This window comes from Salvia hispanica, chromosome 5 (genome assembly GCF_029641045.1).
Source record: "Salvia hispanica isolate PSC_SH4W2 chromosome 5, Shi_PSC_v1, whole genome shotgun sequence".
Classification (NCBI taxonomy): Eukaryota; Viridiplantae; Streptophyta; class Magnoliopsida; order Lamiales; family Lamiaceae; genus Salvia; species Salvia hispanica.
In genome coordinates this window covers 33,006,574-33,029,315 of record NC_142696.1, presented here as the reverse complement: position 1 = coordinate 33,029,315, position 22,742 = coordinate 33,006,574, and the positions used below count along the sequence as shown (strand labels likewise).

Below are 22,742 nucleotides of genomic sequence, written 5' to 3'. Positions count from 1 at the left end.
TATCCATATTGTATTTCTTATTACCTTTTGAAAAATTAAACACCGATTTTTTTTATCTTAGAATCTTTATTCTAGTAGAATGTCTTTTATTTATAACTTTGATTGAGGTAAGAAAAATGAATTTATGTGGGAAAAGGTCCAAGAAGCAAAATGCGCAGATCACTGCTATAGTTTTGTTGTATGATGGGCAAATAACAATAACTATTATCACTGCATTTTCAAAAAAAAAGGTAAGAAAGGGATGCATTATACATCTGAATTACAAAGGGAATAAGTTGAGCATCAATGAGCTTTGACTATAATTACAATTTGAGTACATGAAAATTAAGGAAAAAACGTCATTAGTAATAGTATATTATAAATACTTATAAAAATGAGATTTTTGTGCTGTTTCTTTTTTACATAATGACATATGGATGCAAAACTGTTGCCTAAATTACCATCAAAGACAATTTTAAGTTTTGTGATACCTTGTGAATTCCGTAGCCAGATAGTATATATTTCATGACAATATCTGTTAAAATATTAGTAATATTTAGAATTTAAATTATAATTATCCTTAATATATACTCCATATAATTAGAAAAAATTATATTTAAAAATGTTGAGATTTCAGTGTCGTGTAGTACTTTTTGTGTATGAGATGGAAAAGGGGCATATCGGTTTTAAAAAATGAAATATGAGTAGATATGCAAAATAATTGCAAACAGATAACAATAAATTGTAATCATAATTTCATTTCCTAAATTATGATATCAAGATCTACGTTACTCCTAATAAACATCCAATGCATTCAAAAAAAAGGAATATCCCAAAACATCATGTCCTTGTTTATCCAAGATGCAAAAACGGCTAAATCTTTACACTCCAAATTCACTCATTTATTCCCCAATTCTATGCATGTAGGCGATATATTTTAAGCCGAAATACTATGAATTTATCAAGAGTGGTATCGCACGGGCCAAATGGAGCGCGTGGGGGAGATAATTTCAGACACTCCACACGTACATTGGTAATAGATGGACCCCACCCCGCCCCATCTCGAAATCTTGCCTTATTTTAAATTCATTTCCTTTTATTTTCCCAATTTATTTTCCCAATTTATTTTCCAATTATTCAGTATACCAAAATTTCAATCTCAAGGCCCTTTCTCTCGTTCTTTAATTCTACTAAAAAAATTCTATTTTTCCTCTGCGACCGTGTTTGGATTTCTCCAACAGATTCAATTCAATCTTGGGAAGGGCAGCATATATATATATATATACAACTCACATATGTGTATGTAAGAAAAAAAAGTAGAGAGAGAAATAGTTGATTGACTAAGTTGTGCGACTTCTGTGACTGTAAGTCAGCTCTCAACCTGCCAAGAAACCATTTTTAAATCGACATAAATTATTCAATTCGAGGAATAAGCGATTCTGAGAATTTGTATTTTTCTGGTTTTTTTATAGTTTTTGATATTGCTTTGTTTTGCTTCTACTGTGAAAGTCGCATTCGATTGGACTTTTTTTCTCTTGTTTGGAGTTTTCACACTACCAAAAAGGTTGTCTTTTTATGTGTACTTTTTCTCTTTTCTTGTCTTGTTCAATATACTTCGCCCCCAAGATTTCAGATTTCAGAATCGGGGAAAAAAGAAAAAGCTTTTTCATAAAGTGGTGCTTGATTAGAAATAAGAAAGATAAAGGGGTTTATATTATAGATTCGATTGGAAAAGTCTGCCGTATTTTTTAAATGTGAAATGAAATGAGGGCCCTTGATACTTCGCTTTCGTCTGTATTTAGATAGTCAAAAACCTAGAAATTGTGAAGTTGATTAGGGTTTCAAGATAAAGTTTTGATCTTTATGTGTGTGAGGAAGCTCCGTTGTCATCTACCAACCCCGTTTAGGTGTTCTTAAATTTTCTGGGGTTTTGGTTGGTGAATAAGTTCATCTCATTCAGTAGGCAAACACTGAATGCTTGTGGTGCTGAGGAGTTAGATTTTTGCGTGTCTTATAATAACTATTTACTGCTCATAAACTCATTTATGGTGGAGAGGAGGGTATGTGAGAGAAACATTTTTTTTCAAATTTTTAGTAGTGATGAGCTTTGGGGGATTTCCTAGTAAGAGTAGTGGAGAGAATATGGTTGCTGATGGCTTATTTTCATACAATGTTATGTCAACTGCTGCAAATTCTATGCAAATGTTTTCCTCTCCTCCCCTCTCTCTTGCCCTTGTATGCACTCTTTCTCTCCCAATGTGTTTGTTTGTCTGTGTGTGAAAGAATCAATTTTTATGTTTAAGATGCTTATTTTTGCACTTCATTAATGTTGTGATGTGTTTATGCTTATTGTGGAGGCAGCCCAAGATGGAGAATCTTGGGGGGATGGGCTTGTTGGGGGAGAGTCATGAGGGTGGTTTGATCGGCAGAATGAGGGAGGACGAGCTCGAGAGTAGATCCGGCAGCGACAACTTTGAAGGCGCATCGGGTGACGATGACAATCCTACTCATAATAAAGCTTCCAAAAGGAAAAAATACCATAGACACACTGCATTCCAAATTCAAGAACTCGAAGCGTAAGCTTAGCTCGCTTTTTCTAATTGTTTGTTTTGAATTATATAGCAAGTATATGGATGATACAAAGTTTTAGTAATTTCCAAATGATTTGTACTTATAGTTCTTTTAAGGATAATCCACATCCCGATGAGAAAGCGAGATTAGAGCTCGGGAAGAGACTCAGTTTGGAGGGCAGGCAGGTCAAGTTTTGGTTTCAGAACAGAAGAACACAAATGAAGGTAATTAATTTGCCAATGTTCAACTTTTTTTTCGATGCTAAGCATGTCGGTTGTTATTATTAGAATCGCTTAGTGATGTGCATTACTGATATAACTGTGATTATTAAGACTCAATTGGAGCGGCATGAGAATTCAATTCTGAAACAAGAAAATGACAAGCTCCGGATCGAGAACATAGCCATGAAAGAAGCCATGAGAAGCCCGATGTGTGAGAACTGTGGCAGTCCGGCCATTCTTGGAGACGTACCTATCGAGCAGCACCATCTTATGATCGAGAATGCAAGGTTGAAGGACGAACTCAGCCGACTGCACCACCTAGGAGACAAGTTCTTGGGAAGGACTAATGGTTCCATGCCGCCGCCATTAATGAGCAACTCAAGTTTGGATCTCTCAGTTGGCAGAAATGGATTTGTTGGGATGAACTCTATGGATGCTGGGACTGGGATTCCTTTAGGACTTGATTTTGGCAATAGGATGTCAAACTCTTTCCCCATCATGCCACCTAATGGACCTCCCATGAATATGGTGAACTCAAGTGCTCCTTTCGATAAATCGTTATTTGTAGAGCTCGCGATGGCTGGGATTAATGAGCTGATAAAGTTAGCCCAGCTCGACAGCCCTCTTTGGTTCCGAAGCTTGGAAGGAAATGGTGAATCTCTGAATCTTGAGGAGTACTCTAAGATGTTTTCTCCTTGCATTGGTGTAAAGCCCAACCATTTTGTAACTGAAGCAACAAGAGCTACTTGTAATGTGATGATCAACAGCATGCAACTTGTGGAGGCATTGATGGACCCGGTAATTTCTTTAGTTATTGATGCCGTCTCATTCTATTTTCCTAGTAATGTTTACTTATTAATTACTTCCTATGCTTAACCATGTGCAGAAGCAGTGGACAGAATTGTTTCCATGGAACATCGGGAGTGCCTCGATTCTTGACATAATTTCTCCTGGGATGGCTGGAAGTAAAAATGGAATGCTGCAACTGGTTTGTTATTCTTACCTTACCTGTCCAGCAAAACAAATTGGGAAAAAGAAATATAACATATATGTTTGTTTTCCAGATGCAAGCCGAGTTCCAAATTCCCTCACCTTTGGTTCCTGTCCGCCAAGTGAAGCTCATTCGTTTCTGCAAGCAGCATGGAGAGGACATGTGGGCTGTGGTTGACATCTCTGTTGATTCTTTACTGCACGCTATAACTGGAAATGTCCCTGTCCATTGCCGCAGACTCCCTTCCGGTTGCATTGTGCAAGATACGCCAAATGGCTATTCCAAGGTATTCCATACTTTCACTACTATACTATATATAGTTGTTTGAGTACGATGACTTGCTTCCGGATCTGATTTTTTCTGACTAATATCTATGACTCTCTGTGATAGACCTTTTTAAATAAGGTCCGGGCACACTGCATATTACTTGTTTGTTTTCAGTTAATGAATAAATATAGATGAAGTGCACTATAATTAAGGATGCGAATATCGGTTTTATGGAACTACAAACCAACTGATTTACATAGCTATGTTTTCTGAGATTTGTGGAATCTCCTTTGGGCATTGGTTTCCTCTACAATATAAGGAAAAAATGTATTCTTAATTTGCAAAATGCTAATTCAGGTGACGTGGATCGAGCACACTGAATATGACGAGCGCATCACCCATCAACTGTACCGGCCATTACTGAGGTCCGGGATCGCCTTTGGTGCCCAAAAGTGGCTGTCCAATCTGCATAGGCAATGCGAACTTTTTGCTTCCATCATGTCGTCTGGTGGCGATAATTCGGGTACGACTTTGATAGATGTTTTCCGAGGGAACAAGAAGTGGATGCTCACATCTCTCCCCATGTTTTTATTTGCAGTAGTCCCTCCTAGTGGCAAAAAGGGCATCGTAAAGCTGGCGCAACGAATGACGCGTGCCTTCTGTTCTGGCATCTGTTCAACTGTAGACGAGTGGGAGGTAGTCCAGGATGCGGACAACACCAAGCTGATGACGCGGAAGAGCTCTGGTAATAGTGGTGCGCCACCTGGCGTCATATTGAGCGCTTCAACGACCGAGTGGATGCCCGTGTCGCCACAGCACTTGCTCGACTTCTTACAGGATGAGAAAACCAGGAGCCACTGGGATGTTTTATCCCAAGACGGCCCCATGCGATCCATGCTCCGTCTCCCCAAGGGCCACAATCCCGACAACTACATCTCCATTCTCCAAACAAGCGTGAGTTTGCGAAAAAAATAAAAATAAATCCCGAGCCACTTGTCGTTCTGTTTAATATTCATTTCGTCTTGTGTTTATGTCCAGGCTGCTGCTAGCGCAGACGCGAACCAGAGCAACGTGCTGATCTTGCAAGAAACGAGCGGAGACTCGTTGGGAGCGGTGGTGGTTCATGCTGCTGTCCCGGCTGCAGAAATGGACGTGGTGATGAGCGGTGGGGACCCTGCTGGGGTGCCTATCCTGCCCTCGGGATTTGCGATATTTCCGGATTGTTTCCCGGAGAGCGGGAACAGTGGCGGGGGAGGGTCGCTGCTGAGCATCGGGTTCCAGATACTGGTAAGCAACCTGCCCGCGGCGCAGCTGACGGTGGAGTCGGTGAACACGGTGAAGTCGCTCATCGCTCGAACGCACCAGGGTATCAAAGGCGGGCTGCAGTGCAACTGATTTGGTGTAATGGGGCATGAATTTGAGTCAAGAACGAACCTATGTGGTCGAGAATTAGTGGGGTTGTGGTTCGAGTATTGACTCAAACAGACTGCCTCTTTGTATTTACGGAGTATCATCTTAATTTTTTTTGGAGAACAAGGTATTGTGTGTCTTTTGCCAATAGATTTATTTCTCTATCTTAAATTTGTGCATATTCGAGCGTCTTTTATATGCTTAAAGATGTCAGAATAGGTGTTTCGTAATGGAGGGAGGGAAGCACGTATCGTAAAAGGTTGGCTTGTTTGTTAATCAGAATGAATTTGAGTCACTTCGGATGAACCAAGTTTTAAGCAAATTATCCAATGTTAAGTATATAAACAAAACAACAAATATACTTGCACCATATGGTTAGAGGATCAATCCATACCTTTGAATTTGAATGTGGAGAAACTTTAAATCTTTGGCGTCTCAACCTTTAAAGTTCGTATCATTTAGCATAAAAATTAATCAATAGGTGAATTAAGGAAAAAAAAAGTAATCAAGAAGTCCGGTCACATATAAAATCGTTTTCCACTAAGCTTATTTCACTTTCTCAACCTAATTCGGTAATAAAATGACGTTTTGAAACTCAATTAATAATATGTGAGGGCGACATCCACCTTCAAAGTTCATAATCAAACTCTCTTATTTAATTGTATCTCAGATTACGAATCTACCTGGTGTCGTGGTGTAGTTGGTTATCACGTCAGTCTAACACACTGAAGGTCTCCGGTTCGAGTCCGGGCGACGCCATTAAGTTTTTCTTATTTTGTTTTTCTTTTGTTTATAGATTATTTTGTCATGGTATACAAAAAAAAAATGCTATTTAATCCTTCTCTCATTCATGGAGTAGTATTTTTTTGTTATATTTTACGTTTAATATATATTCTCAATCATTTTTTAGAGTTGATATTTTCATTGAGTTTCAGTAGTATGTATTGAATTCTTGTCATTTTAATAATTAAATTTAGTATTTCTTATGTAAACCTATTACTTTTAATTCATTTGCATTTTATCTTGGTATACGAAAAAATGCAATCGACTCCTTTTCTCATTATTATTAGAATTTTTATTATTATACTCCGTACTAAATTTTACGTTCTTAATTAATTTTGTAGACTTATTTTTCCTTAACTGGAGTTCAGTAAATAAAAGTTGTTTCATAATAGAATAAACGTCGTTTAATATGTAAAACTTTGCGTTTTGTACATAGCATACAGCATAGAGTGCCGCAGCAGATACAAGGAATTTCCGACCTCTCTCAAAACCCTAATCCCTAAAATGCGATCCATAATTTGGCAATCTGTGAAGCAGCTCACCTCGAAGACGACGGCGTCCCGATTATTTTCGCAGTCGACCTCCATCCCCAGAAAACAAGTGCGAGTTCGTGACCACGCCTACGATGACTATATGGAGATCCAGAAAAAAGTCCGCAAAGTCCTCAAATTCCAAGACCTCATTCTCTCGCAGCCCAACGCCATCATCTCCGTCTCCCGCCTCGACAGCATCTCCCGCCGAATCGGATTCAAGCAGTTCGAATCCGGCCGCTTCGTCCTCAAATTCCCCCACGTCTTCGAGGTGTTCGAGCACCCGGTCCAGCGGATCCTCTACTGCCGCCTCACCCGCAAAGCCGCCGCGCAGATCGAGCTCGAAAAAGCCGCCCTCCACCGCCAGATACCCGATGCAGTCACCCGGATCAGGAAGCTTCTCATGCTGTCGAACACAGGCCGCGTCAGGCTGGAGCACATCCGCATTGCGCGGAAGGAGTTTGGATTGCCGGATGATTTCGAATCGTCGGTTATTTTAAATCACCCCCAATTTTTCCGTTTGTTTGATGCTGATGAGACTAGGAATAAGTACATTGAGCTGGTGGAGAAGGATTGCACTCTAAGTGTTTGTGAAATTGAGCGAGTGAGGGAAAGGGAATATCGAGAGAAAGGGGCGGACGCCGAGGAAATCCGGTTCTCGTTCCTTGTGAATTTCCCCCCGGGGTTCAAAATCGGGAAGTATTACAAGATCGCGATGTGGAAATGGCAGAGGCTGCCGTATTGGTCGCCTTACGAGGATGTGTCGGGGTACGACCTGCGGTCGCTGGAGGCGCAGCGGAGGATGGAGAAGAGGGCGGTGGCGATGATCCACGAGCTGCTGGCGCTGACGGTGGAGAAGAAGATGACGTTGGAGAGGATAGCCCATTTTAGGATGATCATGGACTTGCCGAAGAAGCTGAAGGAGTTTGTGCTGCAACAGCAGGGGATCTTCTACCTGTCGACGAGAGGGAACCACGGGAAGCTGCACACGGTGTTTCTGAAGGAGGCGTATAGGAAAGGGGAGCTGGTGGAGCCGAATGAGCTGTATCTTGCGAGGAGGAAGCTGGCTGAGCTCGTGCTTGTCAGCCCGAGGAAAGCCCGGATGGAGCCTGAGTTGGCGAGCTATAGGAGGGACGGGCTGGATGATCATACGAGGGATGTCGGGAGGGATTTGGATGATGTGGTGGATGCTTACTCAGATGAGGATGAGAGCTGCAGTGGAAGTGATATAGATGAATCTTGCTAATCAGAGTAAACATCTTATAGGGAAACCTGGATTTTGAAATCTTGACTCTAATTTGGATGGCAATGACAGTGGCTGGGAATGTGAACCCAAGTCATTACGGTGTAATGAGAATCCTACTCATCAATTGACTTAGCTAAGATTGTGAACCCTTAAAATCCTTCACTTTTATGTGAATCCTATGTAAGGGAAACATAGATATACTAATTGATAAGAAGAGATTTTTGTATTTAAGGATATCAATAAAAGGAAGTATATATATCTATTTACTTGGAACCTGTCTTTCTGCAGAAATATAACATCAAAATGATTATTATTTTTTTACCGCCAAAAAATATATCCTTAATTTTTGTACTGTAGTATTTTATTTATTATATAGTGAAGTGGTATTGCAGTTAACCGTTGAGTGAATAAAAGAATTATCCTTCCAAAAGTATTGCTCTCATCTAAAACAGCAGAAGCGAAAAAATGAGTAGCAGCGCTACTTCCGCCCTCTCTCTGAATCCGTTAACTTCTGGCGCCATTCACAAACGCAATTACCCTTCAAATTTAACCCCATCATCATCAATCTGCTGCTCCCAGAATCAACAGCAGCCTAATCTCTCAGTTCTTCGCTTCACGCTTGGTATATAATTATGACCATTCCCTCTTCCGCTCGCAATTTTCTTCATTTCTTTTATTGTATTTTCCTATTGTTTTATTTTCAAGGAATACCTGGATTGGATGAATCTTACCTGCCCAGATACATTGGATATGGATTTGGGGCGCTTCTAGCGGTGAATCATTTTCTGGGCTCCGATTCTTCATCCATCACTTCAGCTCAACTTGTAAATAAATCTGTTTTCTTGTTTTTTTCCCCAATTTATTTTCATGGTAATTATATGGTTTAATAATGCGTGTTCCCTTTTCTTGGGTATTTTGTAGAGAACGGAGGCATTAGGACTTTCTCTTGCATCATTTTCTGCACTTGTCCCTTACCTCGGAAGATTTCTCAAGGTATCACTTTGTTTACTTGCGAATTTTTGGTTTTGAGTTTGTTGGGTCTGAAATGAGCAAATTCTACGCAGTGGCCATAGTTTTGCTATATGCACTTGTTAGTATCCTGTTTGATAAGTACTAGGTGTTTGGAGTGCTGTATTTTTGCTTTATTGTTTATGGAACTTTGCTTATCTATGAAGAGAAGTGGTTGTGAGTGCGATGAACTCATTTATAATGCTCTAGTGTAAGCTTGGCTATGCAGGGGGCTTCTCCAATTACTCAAAAAAGCATACCTGAGGGTGTGGACCAAATCTTTGCCATGTCACGGGATATCGCTCCTGGATTGAGGGAAGATTTGGCTTGGGGAACATATGTCCTCTTGCGTAATACAAACTCAATATCGGTGGTGTGCTTTCAAGCCCTTGACTATGCGCCTTCTTTTCTAAGGGTCCTAACTCTATAATTGTTGTAGCTCATTTCAGTTGAAGATGCTTTATGTGTGCGTGGTTATTGGAGTGTGCCTAAGTTTATGCCAAAAGAAAGCATCCCTGATTGGTTCCGGAAGCAGACACAAAAGATTGGGTTGTCCGAGTTAAAGGATGTCATGTATCTCCAACAGTCAGCAGGTACAAGTTTAGTTTCTTTGGTTTCGTATTGCTGCATTTGGTACATGAAAAGGTAGTACTCATGAATATTCGGTAAAAGGGTTAAGTGGTTGCCAGGGATTTCACCTGTCTAATTTCAAGGAATTCTATTGAAGTATTGTTAGGCCAAATGAGTTCACATTGAACACAGTTACCAGATGATTAACTCAATGTTTCACTTATTTCGATGTTTGAGTAGGGAGTTCGCTCTTCAACATCCTTACCATATATCTGGGGCAAAACATTTGTGGATTCTGTGCATTCATGGCGACCTTATGAAGAATTTTATCTGTTATCGAAATTATTTCTTTTTTACTTTTATACAGTACTATTCAATAATCTTAGGTTGTGAATCCCATTACACATTTAAGACCAAGTAACAAATAAAATTTCTCGCAGTTTTTTGTATCATTATTAATCTGTGACGAGCACCTATTGAGACATTGTCATGTCAAGGACTCAAGGTTACTGTTATCATCTTTCTTAGCCGCCTTTCAATTTGTTATAAGCTGAGAAACATTGAATTGAAATGTTTATTATGATATGTAGATAGAGCTTCTCTGAATATTCATTCAGTCCATGAGAATCTCAAAAATAAAAGAACAATAATAATAATTATAGGGACAGTTAAACATGTTCATTTTTATTCTATATACGAGATTTTTATCTTCATTGAATCTGGTTTACAAATGGTCAAGTGAGTTACATTTATGACATGCCTGCAAATCCAGATTCGGAGCTGAAGGAGATGGTTCCTGTGGGTACTAGGTCTCTCCTTGTGCAACCTATCCGAGAAGCTCGTCAATTAAGCTCGAGCCAAACAGAGGCGAGGATGGGCTTCGTCCTGTTGGCTTCTGGAGTCGACTATGCATTTACTGAGAAAGACATAGCATGGATAGCTTCCATCGCCAGCAAATTTAGTGGTATAGTTCTATCTTCATATTTGTAGAATCTAGATTATTATCCTATAACTTATATGTTCAAGATTGCATAAGTAGGTAGTTTGTATTCTGTTCACTTTGGTTGTAATGCATAAGAATATGCCCATCATTTAAATTCCTTAATTCTCTTCCATCCTTATTAGTAAAAAACAATTTCACCCTTTCACTCCAAGGAGGGATATATGGCTTAAAGGTTAAGTATTTTCTTATCCGTTACAAACGAACCGAGTAGTTGCCACCGGGAATCTGAAGCTCCTGGCAGATTAAGTATTTTCAACGAGGAGAAAACGATACCCAAGAACGAGCACATGAAGATGTTGTAGGAGAAGCTGCAGCATCAGTGAAATGCTCAGATCAATAATATTTTACTAAGATCTGAAGCAAGCAAAAATGTGCAGCGGTTTCCAATTTCTACTTTACCGTCAACTTGTTTCATGCCTTTAATTTGAGCCGCAGACCCTACTGTACCAAACGGAGATCGAAGCTCGACCAGATGGCTGATTTCGAAACACAGGAGCTTGAAAAAAATCTGTATGTCAAGAAATGGTGAATGGTATGATTGTAGCAGCAGAGTGGTTTCATTGCTTTTTGGCAGAAATTCTTGTTTCATTAAATTTCAAATGTTAATACACATGGCGAGTGAAAGAATGACACGTCATATGTGAAGAAAGTAAAAAGAGTTTTGAATTAGTAGAAGCAACAAAGACAAGCAAAACAGTGATAGCATTTAGTAGATCATTAGTAGTGAGTCATGAAATGAGGGGGACCACACTACACAACAACATACTATAAATCTTGTACAAGTGTATCTTCTCCTTATGAGATTAACAGAAACCTTAAACACATCAAAAAAGTGGTGGGGACCAACTAACCTTGTCAAAAAGGTTTTATTTTTAGTTTAATTGTCAGAAATCATGAAAATATAGTAAAAGCAGAACATGGGTGTGTACTATTTAAGAATAGAGAATAACAGTTATTGATCCATGATTGTTTATTGATGGATTTAAGGTTCATCTTCTTCTGCAAGCAGTCTCTCTTTGTGCATTGAAATAGACAGCAGCAACAGGCAATCCTAAGCCATTCTCTTCTGCAAATCCTCTTGTGTTGAAGTAATCTCTTGAAGCCGGCGGCCTCACAGTGTGTCTGCCTCTCTGCTTGAACAACACAAACACATAGCGATGGATGCCGATTACTGGCCTTGGAGCCTCATAGTTCACAATCTCTCTCCCTGGTAACAAATTAACAAATCTTGAAAATGCAACTTTTTTATGCTACAAAAATGAAGTCAGTTTGAGGTTTGAGATTGATTCATACCAAAAGATGCATCAGTAGTGCCTGGTATATCTGTAACTATCCTGAAAAAGGAAAATGAAATCATAATATGTAAATATTCTTTATTAAACATAAAAGAGTTGACAAATAAAAATGATATTAACCAGTGGAGATGTTCCCTCATGTATGGATCACTAGGGCCTGGAACATCAGGATCAGTCATGACCTACAAAAACCCAAGCAAACATACATAAAAATGTGAGAAACAAACACACAGAAAGTGTGATGATATGTAATGGTATTGGTGGTATACAAGAGTGTAAGCAGCCCTCATGTCTTCTCCACCAATATCGACTCGTGGCTTGGACACAATGACAGAGGGCATGAGCTCATGGCCATTGCAGACTTGCTTGTTGCTGTTGTATGTTACAATCAGCTTCACACAAGATACGAAGCTGTCCACGACTTCCCCCACGACTCTTCCTACCGAGAGAGAATCCAGCAACCTCGACATTATGCAAGAATTCAGAAATGTAGCTGAAGCTAAGTTTGTTGTTTGTTTTTTGTTTTTTGTTGTTGTTGGTGTTGTGAGGGATGTTGAAGTTGTGAGGGGCCTTTTTATAGTGGAGTGGAGGGCTAAAATTTGAAGTTGAAATAATTCATAGGAATCTCTGCATGCAAACAAAAAAGGTGTCTATGTGCTGAACAAAACATGTCTGAAAGAACTTTGCTACTAAGATGCCAATCAATCAAATTTAGGAGATGGGGTCAGATGCAATAGACCATTTCTTCAATTTTTCCACTTCTAAGATATTTTATTAATTCACAAATTTCTTTATCACCTCTCTATTCCATCAACAGTTTTTACTTTGATTTTTCTGTTTACAAAGAATTGTGGATACAAGTTGAATAGAGATTGCCTAATTATTACTCAAACTCAATGTGACAAAATCTTGATTTTTCATAGGCTCCTGTGATTGAGTAGTCCAAGTGGTGACATCTATTGATTTGTTGCAAGTGATATTTTGACCTTCCTATTAAAATTTGGAGTTTGCCACTTCTGAAGCAATCTAATAAAATATTAAATGTCACTAATTGATTGGCTGGAGGAGAATCTGGAATAAAATTTCTGGCACTAGAATATAATATCTTGAGCAAATGGGAATTCAACTTTTGAGGTGCTTCTCTAAATACAATACACATGAGAAGGGGAAAAATAAAATTAAATCTTATCATCGAAGGTTGGGACGTGTATTAATTCCAAGAAAAGGGATTAGAAGTGTCTTATCTTTGCAAGGATGCTTTGCCTGAAATGGAATGAAAATACATTTTATGGAAATTCTTTGATCAATTAAATATCAAATAGAGCATGTGGTTTTCAATCATGTGGTTTCCACTTGTGGAGATGTATATTGTTAATTTATTCTTTGAACAGTATGTTTTGATGTGCAATGGAACCGACCTTTGGATTATTTTTTTATGCATATATATTGTATATATCTCTGTTTATGGAAAATATTTACTTTTACCATGGATTTTGTAGTACAAATAGAAATAGGCATTATATATTTTTCATTTTTTTTGTTTTGTTTTCGTGAATGTGCGTAATGAATAAGGGTAGTATATTTTGTGAGCCTGTTTTATCAGGAAAAATGTATGTGACATTATTCAGGCCTAAATTCGATTCAATTAAATTACTCCATAAGGAAGAACATTGTGTTGTGCAACGTTGGCTTATCATGTGTATTCAAATCCGCAATTTAATATTATAAGTGCCAATAAAATTATAAATATATATATCACTGGAATATGAATATTGATCTGTCTGACAGTAAAACATTCCAAAAAATTTATAAAAATATAGATCGGTAATTAGTTAGCAATTGATCACTCCCCTATACTATATAATCATAAAAAGTAGGACATTGTTTCTCTCTTTAATTTTTCCTATTAACAACTTTTTATTTGGATTTTGTAGGATAGAAGGTCCTTTGAGTTTGGACTTACAATAAAGTTATGGAAATATCTTTCTATCTTTTCTAAAATTCGTGATAAATTTATTAACACCTGAATACAGTTAGACTTCATAAATCTATAGAAGCCTCATACGAAACAAAATATTTGACTTAGTTAAGAATAAAGGATAGTTGAATATCGTCATTGATTTGCATGACTTTTGCGGGTGGTTTCTTTTAATCCATCTTTTTTAGTTCCAAACCTCATGTCTTTAGCGGCAAATCTGATATGTCCGATAGTTTTCAATTCCTCCTTAAATAGCACACGTCGATCAACATCAATCTCGGTGACTCCATACGTGTATTTAGTGTTAAGTCTTCCTTAAAAAATAAATGGCATATGGAGATTGTGTTCGTGAAGGTGCAATGTTTCTTCCATGGTGTTCTGAATATATAGCTATTTATCGATCTCCGTTCGTTGATTAACCTGCAAAACAAAGTTTTAAAATAAAATCACCCAAATTTCATCGTCACACCAAGTCCTCACATCATTTGTACTGTATTTACTTTCAAGGGAGTTTAATTCACAGTTAGCACTAGTTTCACAAGCAAATCATCATACTCAGACTGGCAGACAAGCAATTTTCTCCTCCCATTTACTGTATATATACTTATTTCTTTGAACTAGATCACCATGAATTATTTTTGAAGATTAAATTTATAAGAGAACTCAAATATTAACACCCGTGCGTGCATGGATTAATCATCCATATTTATGTTTGTTTGAAAAGTAATTGAGTAAAAAAAATATGCCGATATCACGATATTACTCCCTCAGTCCATGAATTAAAGTCTCACTTTAACTTGGCACGAATTTTATAAATGTAAAAGAAAGTGAGTTGAAAAAATTAGAGGAATACATGTCTTATAAAATAACAAACGTGTCACAAACTAGTAAACACTTTACATGTCAACTCGAATGACCGGTAAGTTTTAACTTTGTTCAACTCAATTACTCAACCACCGCACATCCGGCGATGAACTAACACTACGGGAAGATAATTCAGAGAATGAGTTTCAACATCCGACAATTGTTTGAGTTTCGACGCCATTTGTACGAATATACTATGAATATCAAGTTTATACTTAGTGTAATACTATCTCTGTCCATACTAAAACTTTTCTTTTACGTCTTATTCTGAACTACTTGCACTATTTTTATTTTAAATAAAAAATTAAGGTAGTATTTAAATAAGATATTAGAGTTAATTTAAGTGTTCCCTTATTAAGCACTCCCTTCATCCGTCATTAGGAGTCCCACTTATTGGCGGCATGAGTTTAATACATGTTAAGAAAAGTGGACGAAAATAAGTTAGTGGAATATAAATCTCACTTGTATATATTAGTTTTAAATAAAATGTGTCTGGAATGCATTAGTGGAATGTGAGACCCTATTACCATTTATTGTAAAAATAAACCGAAAGTCCAATTCATGAACGAACTAAAATGGAAAAAACGAAACTTCTACTCGCGGACATGGGAAGTATTCTCTTATTAAACTTAAAATACTAATTAAATTACACTAATTACTCGATCCTCTTAATTTACAACTAGAAAAGAAAGTGTGTGTAGCATGATATAGAAGGAGTAAACACATTTTAAATATCTACCACCTCCTTCAATTAAAAATCGAAATTATTTTCATTTTGGGTCGTCTCCTAAAATTAGAAACTTTTGAATATGTCTATTTTAGGACGTGAACCCCACAATCCACTAACACTATTTCCACTACTTTTTCTCTTCCTTTATCTTACTTTACCCATTTTTCTTTTCTTCACTTTTACTACTACTTTTCTAATATTTTTCTCTTATCTAACAAATTGTGCATTAAAACTCGTGTCGTTTCAAAAGTTATAAATTGTGCATTAAAGCTCATACCGTTTCAAAATTCTTTGTCTCATCTCAATTAATCAACTTTTTATTTTGGGTTGTCTTCTCTCAAGTGAATAATTTAATTTTTAGCAAAAAAACAACACTTTACTTTTTTTCTCATTTATTATTTCTTTATCTCTCCTACTTTATTCTCACTCACTAAACTTAATTTAATAAATACTTCATCTGTCCGCAAATAGGAGTCTTGTTTTTCTATTTTGGTCTTTCCGCGGATAGGAGTGCTGGTTCATTATTACTGTAAATGGTATAATTAAGATGTCTCACATTCCACTAACTCATTCCACTCACATATCATTTAATATTAATAAATATAAATGAGACTCAAATTTCATCAACTTTCTTATATGAAAAGTATTTCACTTTTCATAGTATTTTTTACAATATGTGCCGAAAAGAGATGAGACTCAAATCGGAAAGGATTGATCACTTGCAACAAAATGAATGGGAAAATTGATCGATATTTAAAGCGAAGTCGTCGATGTCACAAAAATTATTTCCTGTTCTAGAAAGCCCAATTGAGAAATTTAGGTTATAGGCTTTCCTAAAATTTGATGTCCATATTTTACTCTTTACGTCCATAAAATAATATCTTTCTTTCCAATTTAAGATATTTCCAATTCGTTTTTACTAGTGAGTTGGACCTTACATCGTCACACTCTACTAAATAATCACAATTACAATCACATTTTATTATAAAATAAATATTTCATTTGTTCCCGATTATCCTTTCTTTTGCTATGACTCGGGTTTTTAAGAATATAAATTAATATAGATAAAAACAAAATTAAAATTTTATTTTTATATATTCTAGTTTTATAATAAAATGTGAGTAACATGCGTTAATGGAATGTGGAACTAAAAGTGATACTCTAAAAGATAAATGAGAAAATTATTTGCAAATGAATGGAAAAGAAATAAGAGGCGATTATTTGCATACGAATGAAGTACTTAAAAGTGGGATTACATGAAAGCAACTTTTTCTATTCATTTTTCATCACATTTTTCAGTTTTGCATCAAGTCAAAATGAGACTTTAAATCCTAAATAAGGGAGTACTTAGTTATGTTATACAACTGATAATTGAAATGCTCAAAGTAAGCATTATAGCTGAATTAAGTATCAAATGTTTAAAAATCGAGTCATCAACATATGACATGGAGTTCTTAATAAAAAACGAGATTTGAAAATTTCATTTATGTTCGACAATTAAAATAGATGGATTTTTAGATGTCTGAATTGAGAATACGTACGATGATTGCGGCATATATTATTTGCATATTCCATAAAAAATGCCACATGTGAACTCTTATGGGTGCCAAACAAATACATCCATGTAAGTTCAAAAGTTAAAATGGGTAATCACATAGTATTAATAACTCGTGTGTTAATGAGAGAGACAGGAAGCAACCGAAATGTACAAGTATACGTCGTCTAATTGATAAATAAAAAAGTTGACATTGTTTAGTAATTTTAAATTGGAAAAAAATATTATAGCACATAAAGAAACCAAAGAATATAGCACCACAATGCAGACCCTACATATGTAAAGTCATTAAATATAATTATCATTAATTAATTTGATGACCTTCTAGGCTTCTACTACTCTCCAACTACTAAACAATGCTTGTCAAATTCATTTTTATACTTCGCCTTAATAACAGAAAAGAAATGTCGACCCATCGGACCAGTTTATTGTACAATTTTTCCATAATAAAAATGCTTTAAAGTCTAAAAGAGAGGCGAGCCAGAAACTTCTATAGAGAATAAAAAAAATCAAAAGCCAAACAGCCAGAGCAAAACTAAATTAAAAGACAAGGACAAGGCCGCCCAACAAAAACCCCCAACAACAAACCTACAAAAGTGAATAAACAAACTAACACCCGCACAAAACTAGAAAGCCCACTCAAATAAAGCTGCCAAACATGAAGACCGTTCCCTAGTTCGTCTGAGCTATGGGTTCTATCGTTTGTCTGACCACCTGCTCAAATCATTTAATTTTTCGAGAGCTTGTATTGTCATACATGGATTATAATTTTAAAGTGTACGAGCGTTTCAATTCATTATAATTCATACTATGTAATACTTGAGCTGCACAATACTAATTAGCGTTTGAGGTTGTTCAGTTTGTAAGATTATATCTCGAGATTAAATATATATTGTGTTTAGTTCATGAAATTGAATCTCACGACTCAATCTTATATGAATAATCATGTGATAATTAGTCATAACTCATAACTACCATCTTCAATTAAAATAATCTTATAACTTAATTATTGATTATATTTTATAATTATTTTATCTAACGAACCAAATCGCCGCTGATTAGCGTATAGGTGTAAATCATCTATGATAATTAATCTGTACTTAAAAACGTATGGCATGCACAAGTATCGGTAGAATTCAAATTTTAGACATATAAATTTTGGTATAGCTAACTAGATGATCTCTAGAAGAAAATTATCGATTATCTCGTATAATCTCATTACGGATTTAAGTAAAATTGTATTTTTATTTTTTTTATGGGTTAGCTAGTATCCACTAATTTTACGACCATCACATATTTTTTGGGCCGGTTTTAATTTTTTTATTGTAACAATATAAACGAATCATTTAGCTTTCCTTGCTGTTACAATATTAATCCAAAATTAACGAAATTTTAAAAAGATACACTTTCTTTTCTAGTTGAGTAAAGGTCAAATGTGGTCCCTAACATATGACCGTTTTATCAATTTAGTTCTTAACATTATCTTTTTTATTATTTGGTCCCTCACAAATAAACTCGGACCCGAATCGGTCCTCACTTAACAGAACCGTAAAAAAATAGACGATGACCGCAATTTGACTATATTAAATTACTAATGGTAATTAATTATACCTAATTATAATTCTTTTCCTATTAGCAAAATTGGAAAAAAGATAGTATTAGTTGCAAAATGAAATGAATAATTTGTAATTTAATAGGAATTAAGAATTATAAATAAGTATAATTAATTACCATTAGTAATTTAATATAGTCAAATTGCAATCACCGTCTATATTTTGGCGGTTCTGTTAAGTGAGGACCGATTCGGGTCCGAGTTTATTTGTGAGGGACCAAATAATCAAAATGATAATGTTAAGGACCAAATTGATAAAACGGCCATATGTTAGGGACCACATTTGGCCTTTACTCTTTCTAGTTTGTTCAAAATATGATGACAAATTTCTAGTTTTAAAAATAATAAAATAATTGATATTTCTAATTAATCAAAACCCTCAACTACTATTTTATTTTTCCAATTAAAATATTCAACTATCTATCTCTCCTACGTTTAATACTTACACCATATTTTCCCTCTTCATTGATACACATTAATCAACAACTCATAAAATTTCATGACAACTAAGAAATGTATCATTAACCACAATGGAAGGAGTGGTAAATAAATAGGCTGGAATTTGATTGTCTATGTCTCCATGAGAAGATGAACTTCGAGGAGGTTGTTGGGTATCGGTGGTGCACACCCGAACTCCACATTAGTATGATATTGTCCGCTTTGGTTAAAGCTCTCACGGTTTTGTTCTTGGGGTACTCCCCAAAAGACCTCATACTAATAGAGTTGAGATAACTCATTTATATACTTGCAACTCTTGTTCATTCTCCAACGTGGGAATTGTTTGCCTTCACAAAGGCATGGGATGATGCTTGCACTGCACAGACGAGATGAAAGCAATTTGGATTTAGGTGGTTATAAATTAGGGACATTCGTTGTGGTGTGGTTGTAGGTAAAATTAAAGATGTACTACATACACTGGCGGACCTACACTTAATGGGAGAGGGGCTTTAGCCTCTAATGAATTCATTCTTTTAATTATTTTCTACTATAAAGTTCTAAAATTTATTCATATTCTATACACATTATTATATAATAATCTAAGTTACATGCGAGTTTATTTTTAAGGTAAAATTTGAGAATTTAGCCCCTACTCTCGTGCATTTCTGCGTCCGCCACTGACTACATATTTGATTTGATCGATAACATAAATATTATTGATGTAGTCACTCCTTTCTCGAAAGTAAAAATTCTTTCTATTTTTTTCTATCTCATAAAAATAAATAAAAAAATTATTTAAAGAAATATTTTTCTTTTTAATAAGGTTGGACTCATATTCCAATAACATATTTTTCTTTCTATCTTTTTTACTTTATTAATTTTGTATTAAAACTTTTGTTGATTCAAAAGTTCATATTTTTAAAGGAGGGAAATATAATTAAAGATAAATAATCTACCTAATTTTGTGGTGATAAATTCGAATTAAATCATGTGTGGGTTGAATCATGCAAACCAATTATTGTTGAGCAAATGCAAACTCATTATTTGACGATTTGAAATGTTTTATCAATCATACTTTATCACTTAAACTACACACTTTTGTAATAGTAATAGAATTTAGTGAATTGGACCAGATATCAAACAGTTCAGGTTCAAGTCAATATCTAATCTTGCACTCAAAAGAAAATGGGCAAGTAAAATTAGTACTATTACCTCATGAGTCCTACACATTTTTTATATAAGAAAGTTAATCGTCGATTTAATTGCGGATAATTACATATCATCCAATAATTAAGGGCGGACCAAGACGAATTAAATATACTCCATATAGCAACCAGTCATAGCAGAGAATGAGTCTAAGTTATTGCTAATCAACATTTGAGTTAAAATTTGTTTATCTTGTACAGTGTTTCTCTAATATGCTGGTCTTAAATGTTGCATTTAATATTGTGCTAAAAATTTGACCAATTAATACCGTGGACTGGTTGTGGTTGGTTAGCCATAAAATTATTTAAGGCAGGGTTAGGGTGATAAGTATCGAAACACAGATAGTATATCGATTTATCGTAACAGAAAATAATAAAAATATCAATTTTTTATATATTGTGATTTTTAGTAGTTATGACTTACTCCCTCCGTCCCATATTTGGAGTCATTTATTGTTATGGCTCGGATTTTAAGAAATAATTGAAGTGTGTAATAAATGAAGTGAGATGGTAGAATGTGTAATAAATGAAGTGAGATGGTGAAGTTGGTTGAAGGTGAATCCCTTTTGACTTTTGATTTTTGTTTTGATTTATTTTAATGTAGATAATGACATTTTTATGTAATTTTGATGAAGAATGAGGTAAAATTGTATGACCAAATATGGAAAATTCTAAAAGCGACTATTAAACTGAGACGGAGGGAGTATGAGTTTATGGTACTTTACTGAAAGATTTTATTGTAATTATATGGTATTTACTAAAGATTACGGTATGTAAGATAATTTATGGTATATCATGTATACACCAACATCAACATACATATTAAAATGATATGTACCGTAAATTATAATATACCACGTATATACATTTTATAAACTATATACACCTTGAATATTGAATATATTTATATATAAAAACCATCCATCTAAAACTATTTCTATATTTCTTGTTGGACTGTCCTAAATTAATTGCTTCATTTTTTTTTAGCAAAAAATTTATTTGCTTTCTCTCTTTGACTCTTAAATTTTCTTTTCTTATTCTCTCTTCATTTTAGCTTGAAAAATTAATTGCAAAAATACCATAATTAAATCTATGATTAACTTTCTTATAATATACTCCTCTGGTCCTAATACATGAAATATTTATTTTTCGGTGAATGATTTTATGTAGTGTTGTTTTAAAAATTAATGAAAAAAGAGTAAAATAAAATAAAGGAAAAAGTAAAAATAATATTATTTTTATTTTAAAAAAAGTTTAATTTTTAATAAATATTAAAAATATGGCATTTAATAGGACAGGGGGAGTATTTTATATTTTTATTACTGTATTGCAGTATATCTTATCGGTAAGATACTTAAATAAGCAGAAAGAAATATATTCAGTGTGACCAATTTACATTAAGAAAAATGTTTTAGAGACATAATGTCTCCGAGCCATAATGCCATAATGAGGTTAAAATTGTAATCTTATACTATATTATATTTTTAATTAATCTACACTTTTTTTACATCTACCTTTTTGCCCTTACATCTTAAATAAGGATGTGGTAGCTTAATTATGGAATATATATAAATGTGGAAAATATGATTTAAAATTAAAATATATACCTAAAGAAGTAGAATATTAGAGAAATGAGAGATTTATTCATAAATGTTTTATTCAACGTAATGTTCCAAACTAAGGAAATAAATTATGAGATTTGAACTTAATGAATAAATTATGAATCCATTTTATAAAAATACTAATCCTATATTATTTTCTTCTTTTTTCTTATATAAAATATTAGAGTTTTAAGCTTCATTCAGTATATCATTAAATAAATTAATAATAATAATAATAATAATAATAATAATAATAATAATAATAATAATAATAATTGATTTTATAGTTTTTATTTTAAGAATTTTGTAATTTTTATTATACTACTTCTTTCCTTTCCAAAATTTTAATTTATTTAAATTTTTTATTCTTAGAACATTGCAATCAAACTTCGATCAAATAAATAATTACAAGGCATTTTCTCTTTTGCTTTATAAATAATTGAGTTATTAGCTCAATTCATTATATCATGAAATAAATTTAAGAAAATATGTATAATATATTAATACTAATTGGGTGTAGGTTTTTTTATATCATACTTACTATTCTAAATTATTCAATTTTGAAAATTTAATTTATTCAAATTTTTAACTTTTGGAAAATTATTGTCGAACCTTAGTTAAAATAAATATAATACTAATTGAATTTATTATTTTAATTTTATGTATTTTATAATATTAGTACTCTAATTTGATTTTTGAGTATTTATTTTTATGTTATTCCTATGTAAAATATATAATATACTCTATTGAATTTCACTATTAGCTTTATTAGTCTTTATTATAGAAATTAGATCACCCCCTAATGATCATGCTAATTGATTTTATTCAAAAATAGCGTTTGATTATATTTGTCCACATATAAAATATAATTATGGCACAAAGACA

The 22,742-nt window shown here is 34.5% G+C and overlaps 4 protein-coding genes and 1 non-coding gene across 8 annotated transcripts; 4 read left to right on the top strand and 1 right to left on the bottom strand.

The window, feature by feature from the left end:
* Window positions 1-1,116: 1,116 nt before the first annotated feature.
* Window positions 1,117-5,618, top strand: HDG7 (homeodomain GLABROUS 7). Of its 3 annotated transcripts, none has more exons than XM_048082989.2 (9): window positions 1,117-1,343; window positions 2,341-2,555; window positions 2,657-2,774; window positions 2,883-3,569; window positions 3,658-3,759; window positions 3,836-4,048; window positions 4,387-4,552; window positions 4,628-4,983; window positions 5,068-5,618. In XM_048082989.2, exons 2-9 carry the CDS (start codon window positions 2,347-2,349, stop codon window positions 5,422-5,424), a joined length of 2,208 nt encoding a protein of 735 aa, XP_047938946.1. In that variant the 5' UTR covers window positions 1,117-1,343; window positions 2,341-2,346; the 3' UTR covers window positions 5,425-5,618. The 3 variants fall into 3 exon arrangements, with proteins under 3 accessions (XP_047938946.1, XP_047938947.1, XP_047938945.1); XM_048082990.2 differs by lacking the exon at window positions 1,117-1,343 and adding an exon at window positions 1,399-1,543; XM_048082988.2 differs by lacking the exon at window positions 1,117-1,343 and adding an exon at window positions 1,582-2,214.
* A 506-nt stretch (window positions 5,619-6,124) lies between these two features.
* Window positions 6,125-6,198, top strand: TRNAV-AAC (transfer RNA valine (anticodon AAC)). The gene has a single exon. It is a non-coding gene; the product is annotated as a tRNA-Val (tRNA).
* Window positions 6,199-6,649: 451 nt separating this feature from the next.
* Window positions 6,650-8,273, top strand: RPD1 (Ubiquitin carboxyl-terminal hydrolase family protein). Its single transcript, XM_048084849.2, has one exon. It carries the CDS (start codon window positions 6,727-6,729, stop codon window positions 7,996-7,998), a length of 1,272 nt encoding a protein of 423 aa, XP_047940806.1. The 5' UTR covers window positions 6,650-6,726; the 3' UTR covers window positions 7,999-8,273.
* A 122-nt stretch (window positions 8,274-8,395) lies between these two features.
* Window positions 8,396-10,730, top strand: HCF208 (chaperone (DUF2930)). Of its 2 annotated transcripts, none has more exons than XM_048084852.2 (6): window positions 8,396-8,620; window positions 8,704-8,822; window positions 8,920-8,991; window positions 9,236-9,379; window positions 9,446-9,599; window positions 9,817-10,060. In XM_048084852.2, exons 1-6 carry the CDS (start codon window positions 8,464-8,466, stop codon window positions 9,894-9,896), a joined length of 726 nt encoding a protein of 241 aa, XP_047940809.1. In that variant the 5' UTR covers window positions 8,396-8,463; the 3' UTR covers window positions 9,897-10,060. The 2 variants fall into 2 exon arrangements, with proteins under 2 accessions (XP_047940809.1, XP_047940807.1); XM_048084850.2 differs by lacking the exon at window positions 9,817-10,060 and adding an exon at window positions 10,349-10,730 and having other exon boundaries at window positions 8,398-8,620.
* Window positions 10,731-11,260: 530 nt separating this feature from the next.
* LOC125188110 (CEN-like protein 1) lies at window positions 11,261-12,433 on the bottom strand. The gene is made up of 4 exons (XM_048084853.2): window positions 12,144-12,433; window positions 11,995-12,056; window positions 11,873-11,913; window positions 11,261-11,786 (listed from the first exon to the last, which is right to left on the bottom strand). The coding sequence occupies exons 1-4, from the start codon at window positions 12,342-12,344 to the stop codon at window positions 11,569-11,571; spliced, it is 522 nt and encodes a 173-aa protein (XP_047940810.1). The 5' UTR covers window positions 12,345-12,433; the 3' UTR covers window positions 11,261-11,568.
* Window positions 12,434-22,742: the final 10,309 nt, after the last annotated feature.

Coding starts and splice junctions, on each gene's coding strand:
- HDG7 (XM_048082988.2), top strand. CDS start 2,080: ATGAGCTTTGGGGGATTTCCTAGTAAGAGTAGTGGAGAGAATATGGTT. Junction 2,556..2,656: donor CAAATTCAAGAACTCGAAGC/GTAAGCTTAGCT, acceptor TTGTACTTATAG/TTCTTTTAAGGATAATCCAC. Junction 4,553..4,627: donor GTCTGGTGGCGATAATTCGG/GTACGACTTTGA, acceptor TTTTATTTGCAG/TAGTCCCTCCTAGTGGCAAA.
- RPD1 (XM_048084849.2), top strand. CDS start 6,727: ATGCGATCCATAATTTGGCAATCTGTGAAGCAGCTCACCTCGAAGACG.
- HCF208 (XM_048084850.2), top strand. CDS start 8,464: ATGAGTAGCAGCGCTACTTCCGCCCTCTCTCTGAATCCGTTAACTTCT. Junction 8,621..8,703: donor AGTTCTTCGCTTCACGCTTG/GTATATAATTAT, acceptor TTTATTTTCAAG/GAATACCTGGATTGGATGAA. Junction 8,992..9,235: donor ACCTCGGAAGATTTCTCAAG/GTATCACTTTGT, acceptor TTGGCTATGCAG/GGGGCTTCTCCAATTACTCA.
- LOC125188110 (XM_048084853.2), bottom strand. CDS start 12,344: ATGTCGAGGTTGCTGGATTCTCTCTCGGTAGGAAGAGTCGTGGGGGAA. Junction 11,914..11,994: donor ATGAGGGAACATCTCCACTG/GTTAATATCATT, acceptor TTCCTTTTTCAG/GATAGTTACAGATATACCAG. Junction 11,787..11,872: donor CACTACTGATGCATCTTTTG/GTATGAATCAAT, acceptor ATTTGTTACCAG/GGAGAGAGATTGTGAACTAT.